Below are 17,553 nucleotides of genomic sequence, written 5' to 3'. Positions count from 1 at the left end.
ACCCTCCCAAATCCTTCCAAAAGGATTGATTTGGTCCATGGATCCGGTGTCATTTCCGCTGCTTGAGGTAATCTCCTTCATCTCCCAAATTTTGATTGGTTGGATTTGTGTATTTGGGTGGTTTTTTGTTCATTTGTTTTCTAACCCTAGTTTTGAACATTGTTCCAAAATGTGATTTTATTAGTGTATACTAATGATTATAGTTGTTCCAATAATGTTGCATTGTATTGGTTGGGTCACGCTTATTGTTTATATTTATGGTTAGGGTTAGGATTAGGGTTAGGGTAATGCTTAATTTAGATGGACATAGATGCTTCTTAGTTGTTTTGTTAGGAATGTGGTGTACTTAGCATTGGTAATTTTGTTACTTTTTTAGATGGACAAGATTGTGAATATTCATTATGTTGACAAAGAGGCATTCATGAATGTTGATATTGTTGAGAATTATGAGGAAGAGTTGATATTTCTTGAGAGTCCTACTTATGAAGAGGTTATGGAAGAAACACGGATAAGATTGAAGTGGGTTGATCCAAGTGACCAAGTTGAATTATTAGGAAGATATGATGTTGAGTGGGCACAGAAGTGTCGAATGAAGACAATGCGTATCAAGTCCAATTTGCATTGGGTTACATGCAAGGAGGTTGTTGCATCCTCGGTAGTCAAGTCACTCGAAGTGTTTGCAAGTAAGGTGGTCAGGGCTCCTCTTTTGCATGTTGACTTGAACCAACCCTTAGTAGATGATTTGAGACCGATTAGTAGTGTGCCACCTATTGTTGAGCATAAAGTTGAAGTGGAAGCTAATGAGTATCCCCAATATGAGTTCGGAGGTAGTGCACCGATCAAACGTGATGGTCATGACTCCGACGAAGAGTATGAGAGGCACCACAACATTGTTGGTGACGTAGAGGCTCAAGTAAGGCATGATGACATGTATCCTGACATTGTGTATCAGTGTGCTTGTGTGGATGAGTCGGATGATGAAGACCGGGTGAATGAGTTGGACGAGGATGACATGGATCCTGACATTGTGTATCAGCGTGCTTGTGTGGATGAGTCGGGTGTTCATATTTCAAAGGAGGGACGTACCACTCGGTCATGGAAAGGGCCATAGTCAAGATGCGCTCCAACTGTCTCCCTAATAGAATTGTTGAATGCGGCATCAGCAGCCTCACTTGGCAGTAAGTCCAAGCAATCGGAACGAGTCCAAGCACCCTTGTGGATAACTCTGTGCTCTTTACGCATCCAATCCAAATGTCTTAAATATGCCGCCTCGTCAGTGTCGAGTGTTTGATCAGTTTCAACTCGAGCATTCTTCTAAGCATTCTACATGTTCACCCACATAATGTGGTGCTCGTCCCCATTGATGACACTCTTATTGTTTTGCCGGTTTGTCCTACAAATCATTATAATATTACATCAGTTCCATTTTCTCGTGTTAGACATTGATCAATAGGTGATACAAAAAACTCACTTATATAGCACCACACTTGTCACGGCGTGATCCGGCGGGCTGCGTTGTTGGATTCTGAACTTCTTTGAAACACGATGAGGAAGATGCCACTCCACCGCAAAAAAACATATCATGGGGCACCGCACACACCAAAGATGCTGTTCACAAAGGCACATATTGCTTAGAGGGAACTGCCTAAGTACTGTGTATGGCCTCCAATTGACCTACATCACAACAAGTCACTAGCCCATGTACGAAAAAATTCAGAAAAGATGCTAAAGCATTTGGATAATTACCTATTCATAAGTCAGCATGTCAAGCTCTCTTATGTATGCCTTGTACCGCCCCATAGCTGTGATACTCGTCCATTGGACATTAGACAATGTGTGTGCGATAGTGGGGTACTGCTCCTCATCCCCGTCAAAAGGGTACTTCCAAGGTTCTTCAGGAGGAAGACTGAGGTTACGGCCAACAGGGATACGCTCCCACATCCAAACCTGTAGGGCCCAAATGAAATCTCCAAGAGTGGACGTCGGCTTACTCCTCATACATGCTCCATCCAACTACATATTTGCACACACGTTAACCAACCACACGCAAATACGTATTTAATAAAATTAAAATGCATCATATTAAGCAATACCTGACGGTACAAAAAGGCCAGTGCCGCCGAACCCCAACTCCACTTAACATCCCAGTCACGAAGGGAATCCAAGAACATCCATGAGGCCGTGTCCCCCGTGCCATCCGGAAACACCACTTGAGTCAAAAGATTCCATAGGTAAGCCATGGCATACCTCTCCACAACATCTAGACTAGTATCCTTTGGGCACTTGCGAAAATGTTTGTGTATCCACGAGAACAACACGCCGGATCGCCTAGGTTCCTTCCTAGTTTCATGAGTCCATGGCTCAGGTTCAACACGAACCAATGCTGCAACCCGTTGTTGCCACCCATCAGACCTAACCTTCCCTATAAGAGCCCTGCCCTCGATGGAAACCCGATGATCATAGCAATATCCTCCAAAGTTACGGTCATCTAACCAAGAGGAAGGTGAAATGAGTGTGTCTCCGGGCTCCAATGGTCCATAAGGGTGGTAAGGGCCGTGGCATTCAACCATGGTGGTTTGCCTTTAAAGTTGAGCACAAATTGAAGAAGATCCATTTTTTTCTAAAATATGACTTGTACCGAGGGTCATATAAGAGAGATTCATTCGGGTTGTGCCCCCTCAACCGAAGTAGTGGAGGAACCTAAACAAACAAACACATAATTTGTTACTTCTCTCAACTTGTCACAATATGAAAACCATAAAATATAGAAAAATAATCATCAATACTAGGATAATTACCTCTCCTCTTTCCACTAGCACTATACGATGCTTCTGCTCGTAAAAATCATCAAGGCCCGGATATTTATCTGGCTGAAACATCCTACATAATATGAACAAATTCTTTTAGGCATTCACCTAGTGCCAAAAACAATCACACTACACCTGGTGCCAAAAACCTAGGCATTCACCTAGTGCCAATAATATGAACAAAACCTAGGCATACACCTAGTGCGAATAATATGAACAAAACCTAGGTTACACCTAGTGCCACCAAAAACTACACCTAGTGCCAAAAACCTAGGCATTCACCATCACAAATTTAATTTTACTTGAAAACATAGGCATTAACCATCACAAAATTGATTTTACTTCAAAACCAAGGTTACACCTAGTGAAAAAAAATCTCCACAAATGCAGAGTTATTGCACAAACTAACTGGAGGGATTGGAGGAGCTTACCGACCTCTTTGATTTGCCCCAAAGAACGCACAAAACGGTTGAGGGAGGAGGGAGATCGAAGGGGGGTTCTAGAGGAGGAGGGAGTATTTTTTTGCCAAGCCTCGCACGAAGAGAGGAGGAATAAACGGTGGTTGGTGGGTGATGGGGCGGTGCGGGGCAGATATGGACCCTAGAAACACTAGGCGGCTTGGCGTTGCAGTGACTGCAGGACACGCCACAGTACATTAGCGTTGATGTGCTGGCAGGAAACGCCACATTGCACTGGCGTTTCACAGTACACCTGCAATGCCACGATTTACAATGTTTCTAAAAAGGGTTAGATCGTAAAATTGTTTTATGTCGAGTTGATTTTGTGTCCATATTGACTCAGAAGATCGAAACAATAATTTTGTCCTTAGGAGCAAAACACAGGCTGGTCCTCCATGTCATAACGTGCCGATTGGATTGGACGCCCTCCCCTCCCTCACATGCTACCTCTTTCGTCGACGCCTCATCCCATCCCAGATCTGCTGTCATCGAATCGTCCCATCCCAGTTCCGCTGCCGCCGACTCCTCCCATCGTAGACCCGTCGCTGCTGACTCCTCCCATCCTAGATCCGCCGCGAGTGACTCCTCCCATCCTAGATCCGCCGCCGCCACCGGAGGAAGGACCCCTCCCGAAATTCTCTTCTTCCCCGAGTCAGATCATGTTGGTGCTACCACATACATGCACGACACCACTATCGGGGAGAGAAACGAGGAGGTCCAGTAGTTCGTGACTTCATCATCGTGTGGCGCCAAAAGTAGGACGAGGAGGTGAAGCAGTTCGTGGTGACTTCATCATCGTCAGCTGCGCTAGTATCTTGTGCTCCTTTCCCTTCTCAACCGCCTATGGTACTCCACGACCATGGGATACAAGTATTGCCCTGCCATGGCTGAGTGTAGGCTGATCGGTTCGGTTGAATTTTTCCATTATTCTTGGTCGTAGTTTTTAGGTATTTTTGGCGATATATGATTTGTTCACTATGTGGACCTGTATGATGCGCCTTCCTGTGTTGGCATGGTGTGGTTGCTTCGATCTTGTGGTCGGTGGCTGATATCCCAGGAAGATTCAGCTGATACTGGTTTTGGTAGGGTGAGAAAAATATGTAGTACACATGCTAAGTGCTTGCAGCACAGATAGAGTGGTGGATATTTCTAAGCTACTGTGATTTTGCTTCGTACTTCGATTAGGAAGTGAGTATGGAGCATCATGCTAATTTTGACACAGAGTTATCCTTGAGGGCCATATTGGTTTGCTTGTTGGCTTGTATGTTTATGAAGGGAGTGAAGGGGCGGCAAATTGATGGTTACAACATGACCTGGAATTGCATTGCATTCCCGGAATCCAATTGGCTACCCTAAAAATGTATTGCAGCATCTTGAATCCAGCGGTGTTATTTTGTGTTAACAAGACTTTTAAGCCTTGCATTTGTGCCATGAGTGCACTTCATGTGATGATGCACACAAATTTCTTCACGGGAATCAGTTCTTCAGTTTAAGGCTTTTAGATGAAGTATATACTATTATCATTTGCATGCAAGAGCTTAATCCCATGTGGAATCTAAACTAGCTGGGTTCACTGTTTCAAAATATTACTATTGGTACGAGAGGAAGGAAAATGATTTTGGCATTGTGTGGAACACGAGATTTTTACCTTAATTATGTAGAAAACATAGGGTTTCGTGCGAAATTTATGCTCTTAAAATATGCCATTAACTCTGTCCATACTGGTATTTTTACTACATACCATCTGCTGAAACAGAGATTCTTCTTGGGTAGGCTGGCCATGACACAGAGTTGGAGGCCATCACACAGAGGCGAGTGCGAGAGCTAATGGGACATTCGCAAAAAAAGCTAATGGACAACATGGTGGTGTGGTAAGTTAATTAAGTGCATGATGAAAGTTGAATCAGTACCGAAAAATGTGCATTTTTATTGATGGACTGACTGGAATATAATGATTAATTTTATAATTGAGGGCTAAAGTTTGAGATTTTAGGACTGAATCATTTGAGCCATTTTTGTCTAACTAGGCGCTTATGATAACTAAATAGATAGAATCAACATTGTTGTATTTATCTCTAGCATGTGAAGTGTAGTAGCCTGACAATTAGTACTCAGTTAGAGCATCTCTAGTGGATGGTGTATATGGAGGTGGATGGTAAATATACACGTTGCTAGCAGAAAAATGCCTCCCAGTGGAACGTGTATACGAGCGTGGAAATTATACACGTCCATCCACGAGGCTACTCGTCGTGCAAATAAACACGATGCAGCCACGCTCGTGGCGCTGTGCGGGGCGTTGTGCGGCGCGGGGTGCGGGCGGGCGGGCTGGCGGGGTGCGGGCTGGCGGCGGCGGGGCGGGGTGGCCGGGGTGCGGGGCGGCGGCGGCGGGGCGGGGTGCGGGGCGGGGCGGGCTGCCGGGGTGCGGGGTGGCGCTGTGCGGGCGGCGCGGCGGGGTGGCCGGGGTGCGGGCTGGCTGGCGGGGCGGCGGGGTGTGGGGCGGCGCTGCGGGGTGCGGGCTGGCGGCGGCGGGGCGGGGTGGCCGGGGTGCGGGGCGGCGGCGGGGCGGGGTGCGGGGCGGCGGCGGTGCGGGGCGGGCTGCCGGGGTGCGGGGTGGCGCTGTGCGGGCGGCGCGGCGGCGCTGCGGGGTGCGGGGTGCGCAGCCGCCTCCGGTCTCCCCTCCCCCTTCCTCCGGCCGCCGCCCGCCGGTCCATCGCCGCCTCCTCCTCCCTGTGCCCGGACGCCCGGTCGTCCCGCCCACGCCGCCTGCGGCCCGGCCGCGCCGTTCTCACCCCCAGTTCGGCCGGATCTCCTCCTGCTGGCTGGAGCACGGGGGCTCCTCCTCCTGCTGCAGGGCTTCGGGTACTCGTCGGAGACGAGGTTGGGGCCGTCGCTGTGGTGGCCCACCGGTCACCCTAGCGATGGGAATGGAACGAGGGAGGCACCCTCGAGTCCATGGACATCTTGGATGCCACGGGGAAGGCTGCCGGCGACGAGGGAGACGGCTGCAATGCGGCGAAGCTCCCCTATCTTGTTCTCTGAACCTGTGTGCACTACTGAATCTCTTATCTTGCAGAGGGGGAAAGAATGAGGGGAATATACACGTCCTAATTTACACGTTCCACTGAAAAACTAGACGTGTATAATTTCCACGCCGTGTATATGGACGTGTATATGAAGATATACACGTTCAAATATACACCATCCACTAGAGATGCTCAACCTCTCATTTATTAATTAACATGGAGTGTTGGAGGGAGTGTCACATCTTGCAGCAACTCCGCCAGCAATCAACTGCCTAGGCCAGCTGGCATATGTGCTATATGTATCCAAGAATGGCATCTGATTTAACCTGACCAGCGACCGCTCCCACAACCATATCACTGCCCAACCTGTCAGCTACTTGTGCTCATCTATGTTCTTTGCAACACTATAACACACTGCCCTGTTCTGAATGGAGATTCCAATTTAGTGTATCGATCCTACATGCTTTAACCCCCCTTGATGTGTTCACTCAATGTTGTTGTATTCAGAGATGTTCCATATTCTTTTGGTAGGAATTATAAGCTCTAAACACATAATTATTCAACCCGCAAGACTTTTTTGCTTTGGGTTTCAGAAAACTATACAAACATATTGTAGGATAGCAACATCTTTACTATAGTACATGTGTGCATGATAATCTTCTTCTTGGTGGCATGATTAGAATTATGCTAATTATCTTGCTTTGTACTAGGGGTAAATAGGCCAGACTAAAAGGTACAATACTAATGGCGAACAACAAGATATTGACCTGATGTGTAATAGTTGCAACTGACCAACTCAAACGAATACTAAAAGCATCTCTAGCAGATCCCGCATTTCTGTGAAAACTGTAAAATAACCGCCGTTTTTCCGTTTCGGGCCGAAAACGCACGCAGACCAGATCCCACAAAAGTGATTGGCCTGCAAAAAAAAATTGAGGCGCGCGGCAATTTTCCCCCGCGGAACTGTCAAAATCGCGTTTTGTGCGGTCAACCCGGCGGCGACCTCTATTCTAGATCGATTTGGCGAGAGGGACATTTCACCGCGGTAGTTCACCTTTCCTCTTCCCCCGCCGTCGAGGATCTTCACCTCCCCACTCCGGTTGAGCTCCCGACGGCCCTCCAGCACGGCCATGGACACCCCCGACCCCACGCTCATCACCGTGGAAGTAGAGGTAACCAAATCAATGGCGGGCGGAGCCGCGGTGGATCTCCCCGCCGGCCATCTCCGGGCCGCGCCGAAAGCCTCCTCCAATGCCATTCCTGGCAAGCGCCTCAACAACATCATCGTGCAGGGAGGCGCGCCCATTTCCGCCACCACCGTTGCCGCCACCAAGGGGGGCGGTCGCCCTAAATATCGCCCTCCAGCTCGGTATAGGGACGCCGGCAATATTAGTGAAACTGAGGCGTCGGAGGCAGCGAAGAAGAAGGTCGTGCTCAAACGCAAGCGGGCGCCTGCGGCCAACAAGGCCCCGACGAGTTCTATGCCTGCCACCGCTGCCGTCCCACCGGTGTTCGATGGAATGCCCGAAAGGTACGTCCGACCAAATTGCGTCTTCTTCTTCGCCGCCGTTGGGGTTTTTCGCTCAAGAATTCGCCACCTCTTTTCTAGGTCCGAGTATGCGGCTATCCTTGAGGAAAACGCGGTGAACATTGAGGATGCACCGCTTGGGTACTATGGATATAACGACATGGACGGCGGGGTACACGATGGAGGCAAATAAGAAGAGGAAGAGGAGGAGCTGCAGAAGATTTAGGGGAGGTCTTCGAGGCATCGCAATCCATGACAGGGTATAGCAAGAGGGAAAAGGGCTATAGCCAATTGGAGGATGAAGTGTTGATATGGGCTTGGGAGGCTGTGTCACTCGATGCCATCCACGGCACCGACCAAACCGGGAAGAGGTATTGGCAAAGGATAGAAGACAAGTTCTTCTGGTTGATGCCAAACAATGTCGACAAAACATCACGCACCTATAGATCACTCCAAGGTCAAGTCGGCGGTTAGCCGGTGGTGTGGATGTTTGGAGCAAGTCTACAATGCTCCTCCAAGTGGAACCAATGATGTCAATTGGGTGAGTGTTTTATCCGCAACCATCATATTGTTTGCAAATGATAGTGCTTTGACATAGTTCCTTTGGTTGTAGGAGAAAATTGCAGCACCAAAGTATAGAGACATGCCGGCATACAAGGGAAAGCCCTTTGCATTTGAACATTGTTGGGTGATGCTTAAAAATAATGAGAAATGGAAGGTGGGGGACAAAGAAGCACCGCTGAAGAAAGGTGCCTTCACCTTGTTGGATGATGAGGATGATGATGAAGAAGAGAGGAACAAGGGTAGGCTAGATGGCACCAAGAAGGCCAAGGACAATATGAGGAAGGATTCGAAGGCATCAAGTTTGAGAGAGAAGATAGACCATATGGTGAAGTCAAATGAGTTGATGGTCATCATGACTGTTGAAGCAAAAAAAGAGTTGGCAATGAAGAGGTCTCAAGAGAAAGAGGAGAAGTGGCACCAAATCAAGGAGAGCAAGTTGCAGAAGCCGGCCATCGAGGACAAAAGAGCCCAAGCCGAGGAAACCAAAGCTCTTGCCAAGCTCATTGCCGAGGAGAACAAGATCATGACCATGAACTGTAATGAGATGAATGAGATAACCTTGGAGTGGCATGATTTGATGAGAAAGGGGATCTTGGAGCGAAGGAGGACGGCTGCCATCAGTGGTGGTGGTGGTGGTGGTGCTTGATGGTACTTCATCATGGTTTCGCCACTTTAATGTGGTTCTTTTCATGCAAAAATGATCTATTCGGTTGCTTGGATGCTTAAAACTATATTATTTTCTATTTGTATGTGAGAACTATGTTGAATTTCCAAACTTTTCGTGTTAATTGTCGAAATTTCTTTTTATTTGTGCAATTCTGTTTTTGCGGTCTGCAGGTCCACTTTTGGCTGCGGCAGAACTGACACCGCATTGCCGAACTGCAAAACAGAATATTTTGTTTTGCAGTTCGGCAATGCGGTGTATGTTTTGCCGCAACCAGAAGTGGACCGGCAAACCGTTTTCACGCCCCACATCACGGGTTTGCAGGCTGGCCGAAGGCGGTGTCTGCTAGAGATGCTCTAAGTAAGTATCTTCTTAGCATGTATTGCTCTTTTATTTGCTATTTTCCCAGAATTAGGGATAGTACCTTCAAATTATGGTCTCATCTATATGTTGGCTTCCATCTATTCTAGCTTGTGCCATATCAAGGGTTTTCGCTATCTAATTTGGTGGATAATAGCTTTGTTCGCATAGAGATTATCCCTGGGATCATCATTAGGCTATTGGTTGTTCCTGGCCATTCTCATGAATTTACTTTAGATTTGAATTTATAATCAAACACAACAATTTATATTTATCTTAGTATGATGGTATGTCACCTATCCTATTTTCTGCAAGTACACATGAATCTATAATCCAGATTATAAGCACATCCTTTACTACAACAATGTGGGATATATTGAAAAGTGTACTACTTATGTGGTGAATATCTTCAATTCATCACACATACTCATAAATTAATGAATCTATATATGTTGCATGTTATGTCCATGTGTTATACACGAAATAGTAAGAAAGCAAGTGGAATGTGCGCTTGCCAGCGTGGCACCGCCCAGCTTCCTCTCAAGAGGCGCCACAGGTGGCTCCCAACCCCTAGTAAATGGGAAGACGGTAGGGCTGCACCGCCACTACATGCCCTGGGATGGAGAATCTGGAGGGACACAAGGCCATAGACACAAATATCTTTCGAAAAATATTTTGATGACATCAACAGATGACCTGGCTTCACCAAATCGCAGGAAAATTATGTAGTGGGAGACATCTATTTAGGAATAAAAGATAAGAAGGCGGACACTACGCGTTTAACCAACTCATACCAGCCAGGTCGCCAGCCACCCGATCGACCAACCAGCCAGCTTTGTCACTTGTATGATTACTCGTTCATGCTCATCACGTGATATCTTGGGCCCATTAGAGATACGAGTGGTTCCTTTCATGAATGTACGGTGTACGAAATAGTTGTCCAAAAACGTACATATATTGTGTAGTGCTATTGTGTTGATTCTCAAGAACAACAAAACTAGCTACTCCGTTTATATGTGAAATTTTTCCTTCTCCTAGCAAGAAACCCCTTTTTCCCACAGAATATACTAGCATGCCCGCGCAGTGACACGCCGCCCCTGTTGGTATGTTATGTGAGAAATTTAGTCTTCTTTCCTACATTTTACTTAGGAAATGCAATTCGCTGCCAAACGAAAAAATCTGGCTCCGTCCCCTAGGGTGACAGTTCTCGTCCTATTCCGACGAATACGGATCGGATCTGGCGTCTAGATTCTTCCATGGCTGCCACCCACTGTTCTTTTCTCCCTTAGATCTGGTGCCGGTGGAAGATCCCTGATGTCCCACAAGCGTATCGGATCGCAACAGTTTTCGAGGGTAGAGTATTCAACCCACATTTATTGATTCGCCAAGACGGGAAGCGAAAGAATATTCTCAAGTATTAGCAGCTGAATGTGACAGATTCAACCACACCTGAAAGATTAATGTCTGCAAGCAAAGTATCAGTAGCAAGGTAGTATGATAGCAATGGTGCCAGAAACAATCTGTTAACGGCAGACTATTCCTAACTGTTGTATCAGTGGCGCCAGCACGTTGATGGGGGATTATTCTTGAGAAGAATGCTTCCTTGGCTACGACTTCAACAAAGTCTTGCAACAAGTAACAGAGAAGCAGCAAGGAACAGCAGTAGCAGCAGCAGCAAAGTGGCCCAATCCCTTTTGTAGCAAGGGACAAGCCTAGACAAAGTAACGTAGCGAGGACCAGTAGTAAAAGACTCGTAGGCAGTGGATCGGTGATGGATGAGTATTACGGATGTGATTCATCATGTAACATCTATAACACGGAGATATATGTAACTAGCTCCCGTTCGTCAATCTAATGTAGGCATGTATTCCGCATGTAGTCATACGTGCTTAGAGAAAAGAACTTGCATGACATCTATTGTCCATCCCTCCCGTGCCAGCAGGGTCCTAATGGCAACTACGGGATATTAAGGTTCTCCTCTTAATAAAGAACTGGACCAACGCATTAACACGCGGTGAATACATGAACTCCTCATACTATGGTCATCTCCGGGAGTGGTTCCGGGTATTGTCACTCCGGGGTTGCCGGGTCATAACACATAGTAGGTGACTACAACTTGCAAGATAGGATCTAAAACACACATATATTGACGACAACATAATAGGTTCATATCTGAAATCATGGCACTTGGGCCCTAGTGACAAGCATTAAGCGTAACCAAGTAGTAGCAACATCAATCTAGAACATAGTGGATACTAGGGATCAATCCCCGTCAAGAACTAACTCGATTACATGATAGATCTCATCCAACTCATCACCGTCCAGCAAGCCTACGATGACATTACTCACGAACGATGAAGAGCATCATGGAATTGTCGATGGAGGAAGGTTGATGATGACGATGGCGACGATCTCCCCTCTCCGGAGCCCGGAACGGACTCCAGATGTGCCCTCCAGATGAAGAACATGATGTGGCGGCGCCTCCGTATCGTAAAACGCGATGAAACCTTCTCTTCGATTTTTTTCCACGCGAAACGGAAGATATAGAGCTGAGATTGGGGGCGGTGGTGCCACGTGGGCCCCACAAGCCTGCACGGCGCGACCATAGGGGGTGGCCGCGGCCTGTGGGCTTGTGGCCCACTCGCACCCCCCTCCGGTGGATCTTTGCGCAGATATTTTTCTTTTATTTCAGAAAAAATCTCCGTAAATTTTCAGGACATTCCGAGAACTTTTATTTCTGCACAAAAAAAAAACCATGGCAATTCTGCTGAAAACAGCGTCAGTCCGGGTTAGTTCCATTCAAATCATGCAAATTAGAGTCCAAAACAAGGGCAAAAGAGTTTGGAAAAGTAGATACGACGGAGACGTATCAACTCCCCCAAGCTTAAAGCCTTGCTTGTCCTCAAGAATTTCAGTTGACAAACTGAAAGAGACAAAAGAAAAAAATTAACGAACTCTATTTGATCTTGTTGTTGCAACTATGTCTAACTCATAACCAGAATTTCATCAAGATCACAATCAAACCACATAAGAAAATGACATCTAGGTCTCACGGTAAACTCATATCAATGGCATAATCAACTAGCGAGCAAATAATAATAAGCCTCAAGTGTCAACACTTCAATCAAAACAACATGAAGCAGTACGAATAGATGGTATCTCGCTAGCTCTTTCTGAGAACGCAAAACATAAATGCAGAGCACCTTCAAAGACCAAGGGCTGACTAAACATTATAATTCAAGGCAATGAAGATCCAGTCATAGTCACACTCAACATAGTTAAAAGTAAAGCATAACAATGACAGAGGTGCTCTCTAATTGGTGCTTTTCTAAGAGGAGGATGACTCAACAGGAACATAAATAGACAGGCCCATTGCAGAGGGAAGCATTGATTTGCAGAGGTGCCAGAGCTCAAGCTTTGAAAACAGAGATAATAATTTTGGGTGGCATGCTTTCATTGTCAATGCAATGATTATGAGTTCTCAACATCTTCCACGCTACACATGCTATAGGCGGTTCCCAAATAGAAAAGTAAAATTTTGACTCCCCCACCACCAATCAATCACACTCCACGGCTAGCCGAATCCTCGGGTACCGTCCATACAAACAACAATCCTGGGGGAGTTCTGTTTGCAACTATCTTTTCGATTTGAGCATGGAACTGGGAATTCCAATTACCGGCCCGTTTCTCGTGAATTATAGTGAATAAACACATATCGAGGATAACACACCTAGCATGAAATATACCAATAGCCCCCTGTCACCACATGAGCGGTTCGGGCATGCAAAACAGATTATTTCTTGAAGATTTAGAGAGTGACACATGCAAATTTACTTGGAATGGAAGGTAGATACCACACATAGGTAGGTATGGTGGACTCATATGGCACAACTTTGGGTTTATGGGAGTGGATGCACAAGCAGTATTCCTGCTTAGTACAAGTGAACGCTAGCAAAAGACTGGGAAGCGACCAACTAGAGAGCGACAACAGTCATCAAAATGCATTGAGAGTAACTAACATTGAGTGCAAACATGAGTAGGACATAAATCACCATGAACATGAACATCATAGAGGCTATGTTGATTTTGTTTCAACTACATGCGTGAACATGCGCCAAGTCAAGGCACTTGAATCATTCAAAGGAGGATACCATCCTATCATACTACAGCACAGTCATCTCAACATTCATGTGGGCATCCAAGACAAACCATTATAAGCTCCTAGCTAAGTTAGCGTGGCATAAGCAACTATGATCTCTAAGTTGTCATTGCAAACATGTTTCTCTCACAACAAAGCTGAATTAGGCATGATGAGCTAGTCATATTTACAAAAACAAAATAGATCGAGTTCATACCAGCTTTTCCAGGCTCAGTCACTTCATCATATATCGTCATTATTGCCTTTCACTTGCACGACCGAATGATGTGAACAATAATAAGAGTGCTCGTGCATTGGACTAAAGCTGGAATCTGCAGTCAAACACAAAGGAGAAGACAAAGTAATATGGCTCTATGACAGCTAAACAGGTATGCATGCAAGAGCCACTAAACATTGTAACCATGATCTTCTACCTTGACACAAAGAAAAAGAAAACTATCTACACGAGAAAGCTCCCAACAAGCAAAAGAAGAAAAAGAAAATATTTTTGGGTTTTCTCAAACTAGACAGACACACAAAAAGAAAACGAGAAAAAGAAAATAAACTAGCATGGATGATACAGTGGCAAAGTGTGAACATCGGCGAACAAAGTGAAAGCATAAGCAAGAATGTAAAAGTCGGTGAGAACACGTACTCCCCCAAGCTTAGGCTTTTGGCCTAACTTGGTCTACTCCCAAGGATGGTCCTGGCGAAACCCAAAATCATAATCGGGATTATATACGAGCACTGCAGCCACTGCCTGAATAGCTGCCTCACGGAGACGAGCAGCCTTCGCCTCCCTCTCATACTCATGTGCCTCTTCTCTGGTTATGTAATATCTCCGTTTTACCTGAAAGTCAAAGAGAGCAGGAGTAGGGTAACATGGAAAACATGTTGCTGGTTAAATATCAATCGGTATAGGAGAGATTCATCACCCCTCTCAAGGAACTGGTAGCGTGTCAAAGCGATGTGGTCAAGGAAAGCTGTATGAAGCGGGGGATCTCTTTCGCGGATGGGTACTCCAAGGAAATTTGCTATGCGAGTGGCATAGATCCCATCAAAGAAATCCCCTTCAATAGCATTCTTATTCAGCCTCCTTGCTATAATAGCTCCCATGTGGAAGCTTTTGTCACCCGTCACTGCGCTCTTAAGGATACTAAGGTCGGGTGCACAGAGGTGACAATGCTCAATTTTTCCATTAATGCATCTGCCTATGAAGAGGGCAAAGTAATGCAAGGCAGGAAACTGAATACTCCCCATGGTAGCTTGCGTAATGTCTCTAGTTTCTCCAACCGTAATACTAGTGCAAATATCTAACCGAAGATTTAGGAGGATCATTGAGGTTACCCCAAATAGGTATTTTGCAAATTCTATTGAAATCCTCTAAATCCATGGTATACGATTTATCATAGAGATCAAACAGTACCGATGGCTCACGGCCAGCTGAAAATTTGAATCTACGAACAAAAGAGGCAGTGAGAGCAACATACTGTTCACATTTATCGGAGATGAATTCTTCGAGTCCGACGTTGTGAACAAGTGCATCAAACTCATCTTTGAAACCTGTCTCAATCATAAATTCATCAGAAGGCCATTCACATGGTTGTACCTGCGCGTCCCTTGGTTGGTAAGGATCAGGCTCCCGAATCGCAAGACGGGGACCTCTCTTGCTTGAGGAACCACCATGAAAGTTTCTCCTGAACATCTTCCTTTTCTGAAATTTTCATTGACCAAAGGAAAGGTGAACAAGGTTCAACTAAAATTGTAGCAACTACTCCCACAAGTGCCTAGAAACCATATTACGCATCGAAACTACTTGGGACCAGCTAGAATCAGCATGCAAAGCTCAAGAACATGGTCACCAAGGCAGCAAAAATATACGGAGTATAAGGCACTAGAGCAAAAACTAATTGGACCAATGGAGGAGTCACTTATCAAGGAGTAATTTTCCCAAAACAGTGGGAGAACGGTGATTTGAGCAAAGAGATCGAAAATCCGAGCAAGAGGAGCAAGAACACGGGTTTGAGCTGCGAAACAATTTTTTTTGGAGGTAGGAGAAACGGATGAGAGCAAGAATAAGTGGAGGGGGTGCCTGTAGGCCCCACAAGCCTGGGTGGCACGGCTAGGGGGGTGCCCGCGCCCTAGGGCTTGTGGCCCACTAGTGTGGCCCCCAAACAAACTCTTTGTCCTAGTATTTTTCAAAAAATCCAGAAAAAATCATACTTGATTTTCACAGCATTCGGAGAACTTTTATTTTCGGGGTACTTTTCTACCGGACGCTAAAACAGAAAACAGGGAAAACTAAACTAAATCTATCATTTTTCTTCTAAGAAACCTAAAGTGAAAGCTTGGAACAGAGGTTTGTGACTCCTTGATTCATCCATCTCATGGTCATCGAAAGAAATCCGTCAATGGGGTTGATCAAATCCCCTCGACAAAACTTTTCGAATCGCAAAAGAGAACGGAGAATTTTCGAATAGTCACTAGGTCACCTCAATGGGGATGTGTATCTCCCCAACAAGCAAATCATACTTCATCTTGACACGAGGAATAGGGCATTCAAAGCTCCCAATAAGAATCGATGAAGTTTTTTCGATAGCATTGATGCAATGTACTCGATATTGTTTCTTTGGAAAGTGCACCGTATGCTCATTACCGTTGACATAGAAAGTGACATTGCCTTTGTTGCAATCTATAACAGCCCTTGCAGTGTTTTAAAAGGGTCTTCCGAGGATGACAGCCATGGCATCGTCCTCGGGAATATCCAAGATAACAAAGTCAGTTAAGATAGTGGTGTTAGCAACCACAATAGGCACATCCTCGCAAATGCCGATAGGGAAAGCGGTTGATTTGTCGGCAATTTGCAGAGAGATTTTAGTGGGTGTCAACTTATCCAGCTCAAGTCTATGATAAAGAGAGAGAGGCATAACACTAACATCGGCTCCAAGGTTGCACAACGCAATTCTAACGTAGTTGCCTTTAATGGAGCAAGGTATAGTGGGCACACCGGGATCACCTAGTTTCTTAGGAGTTCCACCCTTGAAAGTGTAATTGGCAAGCATGGCGGAGATCTCAAGATTAGGTATCCTCCTCTTATTAGTCACAATATCTTTCATGTACTTAGCATACGGAGACATCTTGAGCATATCTGTCAAACACATTTACAGAAAGACATGTCTGATCATCTCAACGAAGCGCTCAAAATCCTCATCATCCTTTTTCTTGGATGGTTTAGGAGGAAAGGGCATGGGCTTCTGAATCCATGGTTCCCTTCCTTTACCATGCTTCCTAGCAGTGAAGTCATTCTTATCGTATCTTCGATTCTTAGGCTGTGGGTTATCAAGATCAACAGGTTCAATCTCCACATCCTTATCGTTGCTAGGTTGAGCATCTTCATGAACATCACTATTGATATTATCATTAGGCTCATGTTCATCACCAGATTGTGTTTCAGCATCAGAGATGGAGGCATCGTTTGGACTCTCAGGGGTAGCAGCAACAGGGTTGCTAGCGTGCAGGTTCCTATCATCTTTCTTCTTCTTTCTAGGATGACTAGGTACATCGGTGCTAACTCCTTGAGAATCTTGTTCAACTCTCTTTGGATGACCCTCAGGATACAGAGGTTCCTGGGTCATTCTACCGCCTCTATAAACGACTCTGACGGCATTGTCATTCAACTCATTGAGCAAGTCATTTTGAGCTTTAAGTACTTGTTCTTCCTGAGGAGTAACCATAGAGGCATGTTTACTCAGAAGTTTAAGATCATTGACGTTTCTGTCCACACAAGCACTTAAATGACTAAGCACACGAGCATTCTTTTCCAATTGTCTGCTAACATAATCATTGAAACTTTGTTGTTTGGCAACGAAGTTATCAAATTCATCCATGCATAAGCTAGCAGGTTTATCAAAAGGAATATCACTCTTGAATTGACCTCGATGACGCCTAGAGGGGGGGTGAATAGGCTATTTAAAAACTTCTTCGGATTTGGCTTGAACCTAATGCGGAAAT

At 45.6% G+C, this 17,553-nt stretch overlaps 1 protein-coding gene across 3 annotated transcripts; it reads left to right on the top strand.

The window, feature by feature from the left end:
• Positions 1 to 3,668: 3,668 nt before the first annotated feature.
• LOC123402661 lies at positions 3,669 to 9,196 on the top strand. Of its 3 annotated transcripts, none has more exons than XM_045096598.1 (3): positions 3,669 to 4,033; positions 5,039 to 5,136; positions 8,430 to 9,196. In XM_045096598.1, exon 3 carries the CDS (start codon positions 8,460 to 8,462, stop codon positions 9,024 to 9,026), a length of 567 nt encoding a protein of 188 aa, XP_044952533.1. In that variant the 5' UTR covers positions 3,669 to 4,033; positions 5,039 to 5,136; positions 8,430 to 8,459; the 3' UTR covers positions 9,027 to 9,196. The 3 variants fall into 3 exon arrangements, with proteins under 3 accessions (XP_044952533.1, XP_044952534.1, XP_044952532.1); XM_045096599.1 differs by lacking the exons at positions 3,669 to 4,033; positions 5,039 to 5,136 and adding exons at positions 6,000 to 7,819; positions 7,898 to 8,357; XM_045096597.1 differs by lacking the exons at positions 3,669 to 4,033; positions 5,039 to 5,136 and adding exons at positions 6,001 to 7,819; positions 7,898 to 8,357.
• The last annotated feature ends 8,357 nt before the right edge of the window (positions 9,197 to 17,553 follow it).

Source organism: Hordeum vulgare, chromosome 6H (assembly GCF_904849725.1).
Source record: "Hordeum vulgare subsp. vulgare chromosome 6H, MorexV3_pseudomolecules_assembly, whole genome shotgun sequence".
Classification (NCBI taxonomy): domain Eukaryota; kingdom Viridiplantae; phylum Streptophyta; class Magnoliopsida; order Poales; family Poaceae; genus Hordeum; species Hordeum vulgare.
The sequence above is the reverse complement of the archived record's forward strand: the minus strand, read 5'-3'. Positions and strand labels throughout refer to the sequence as shown.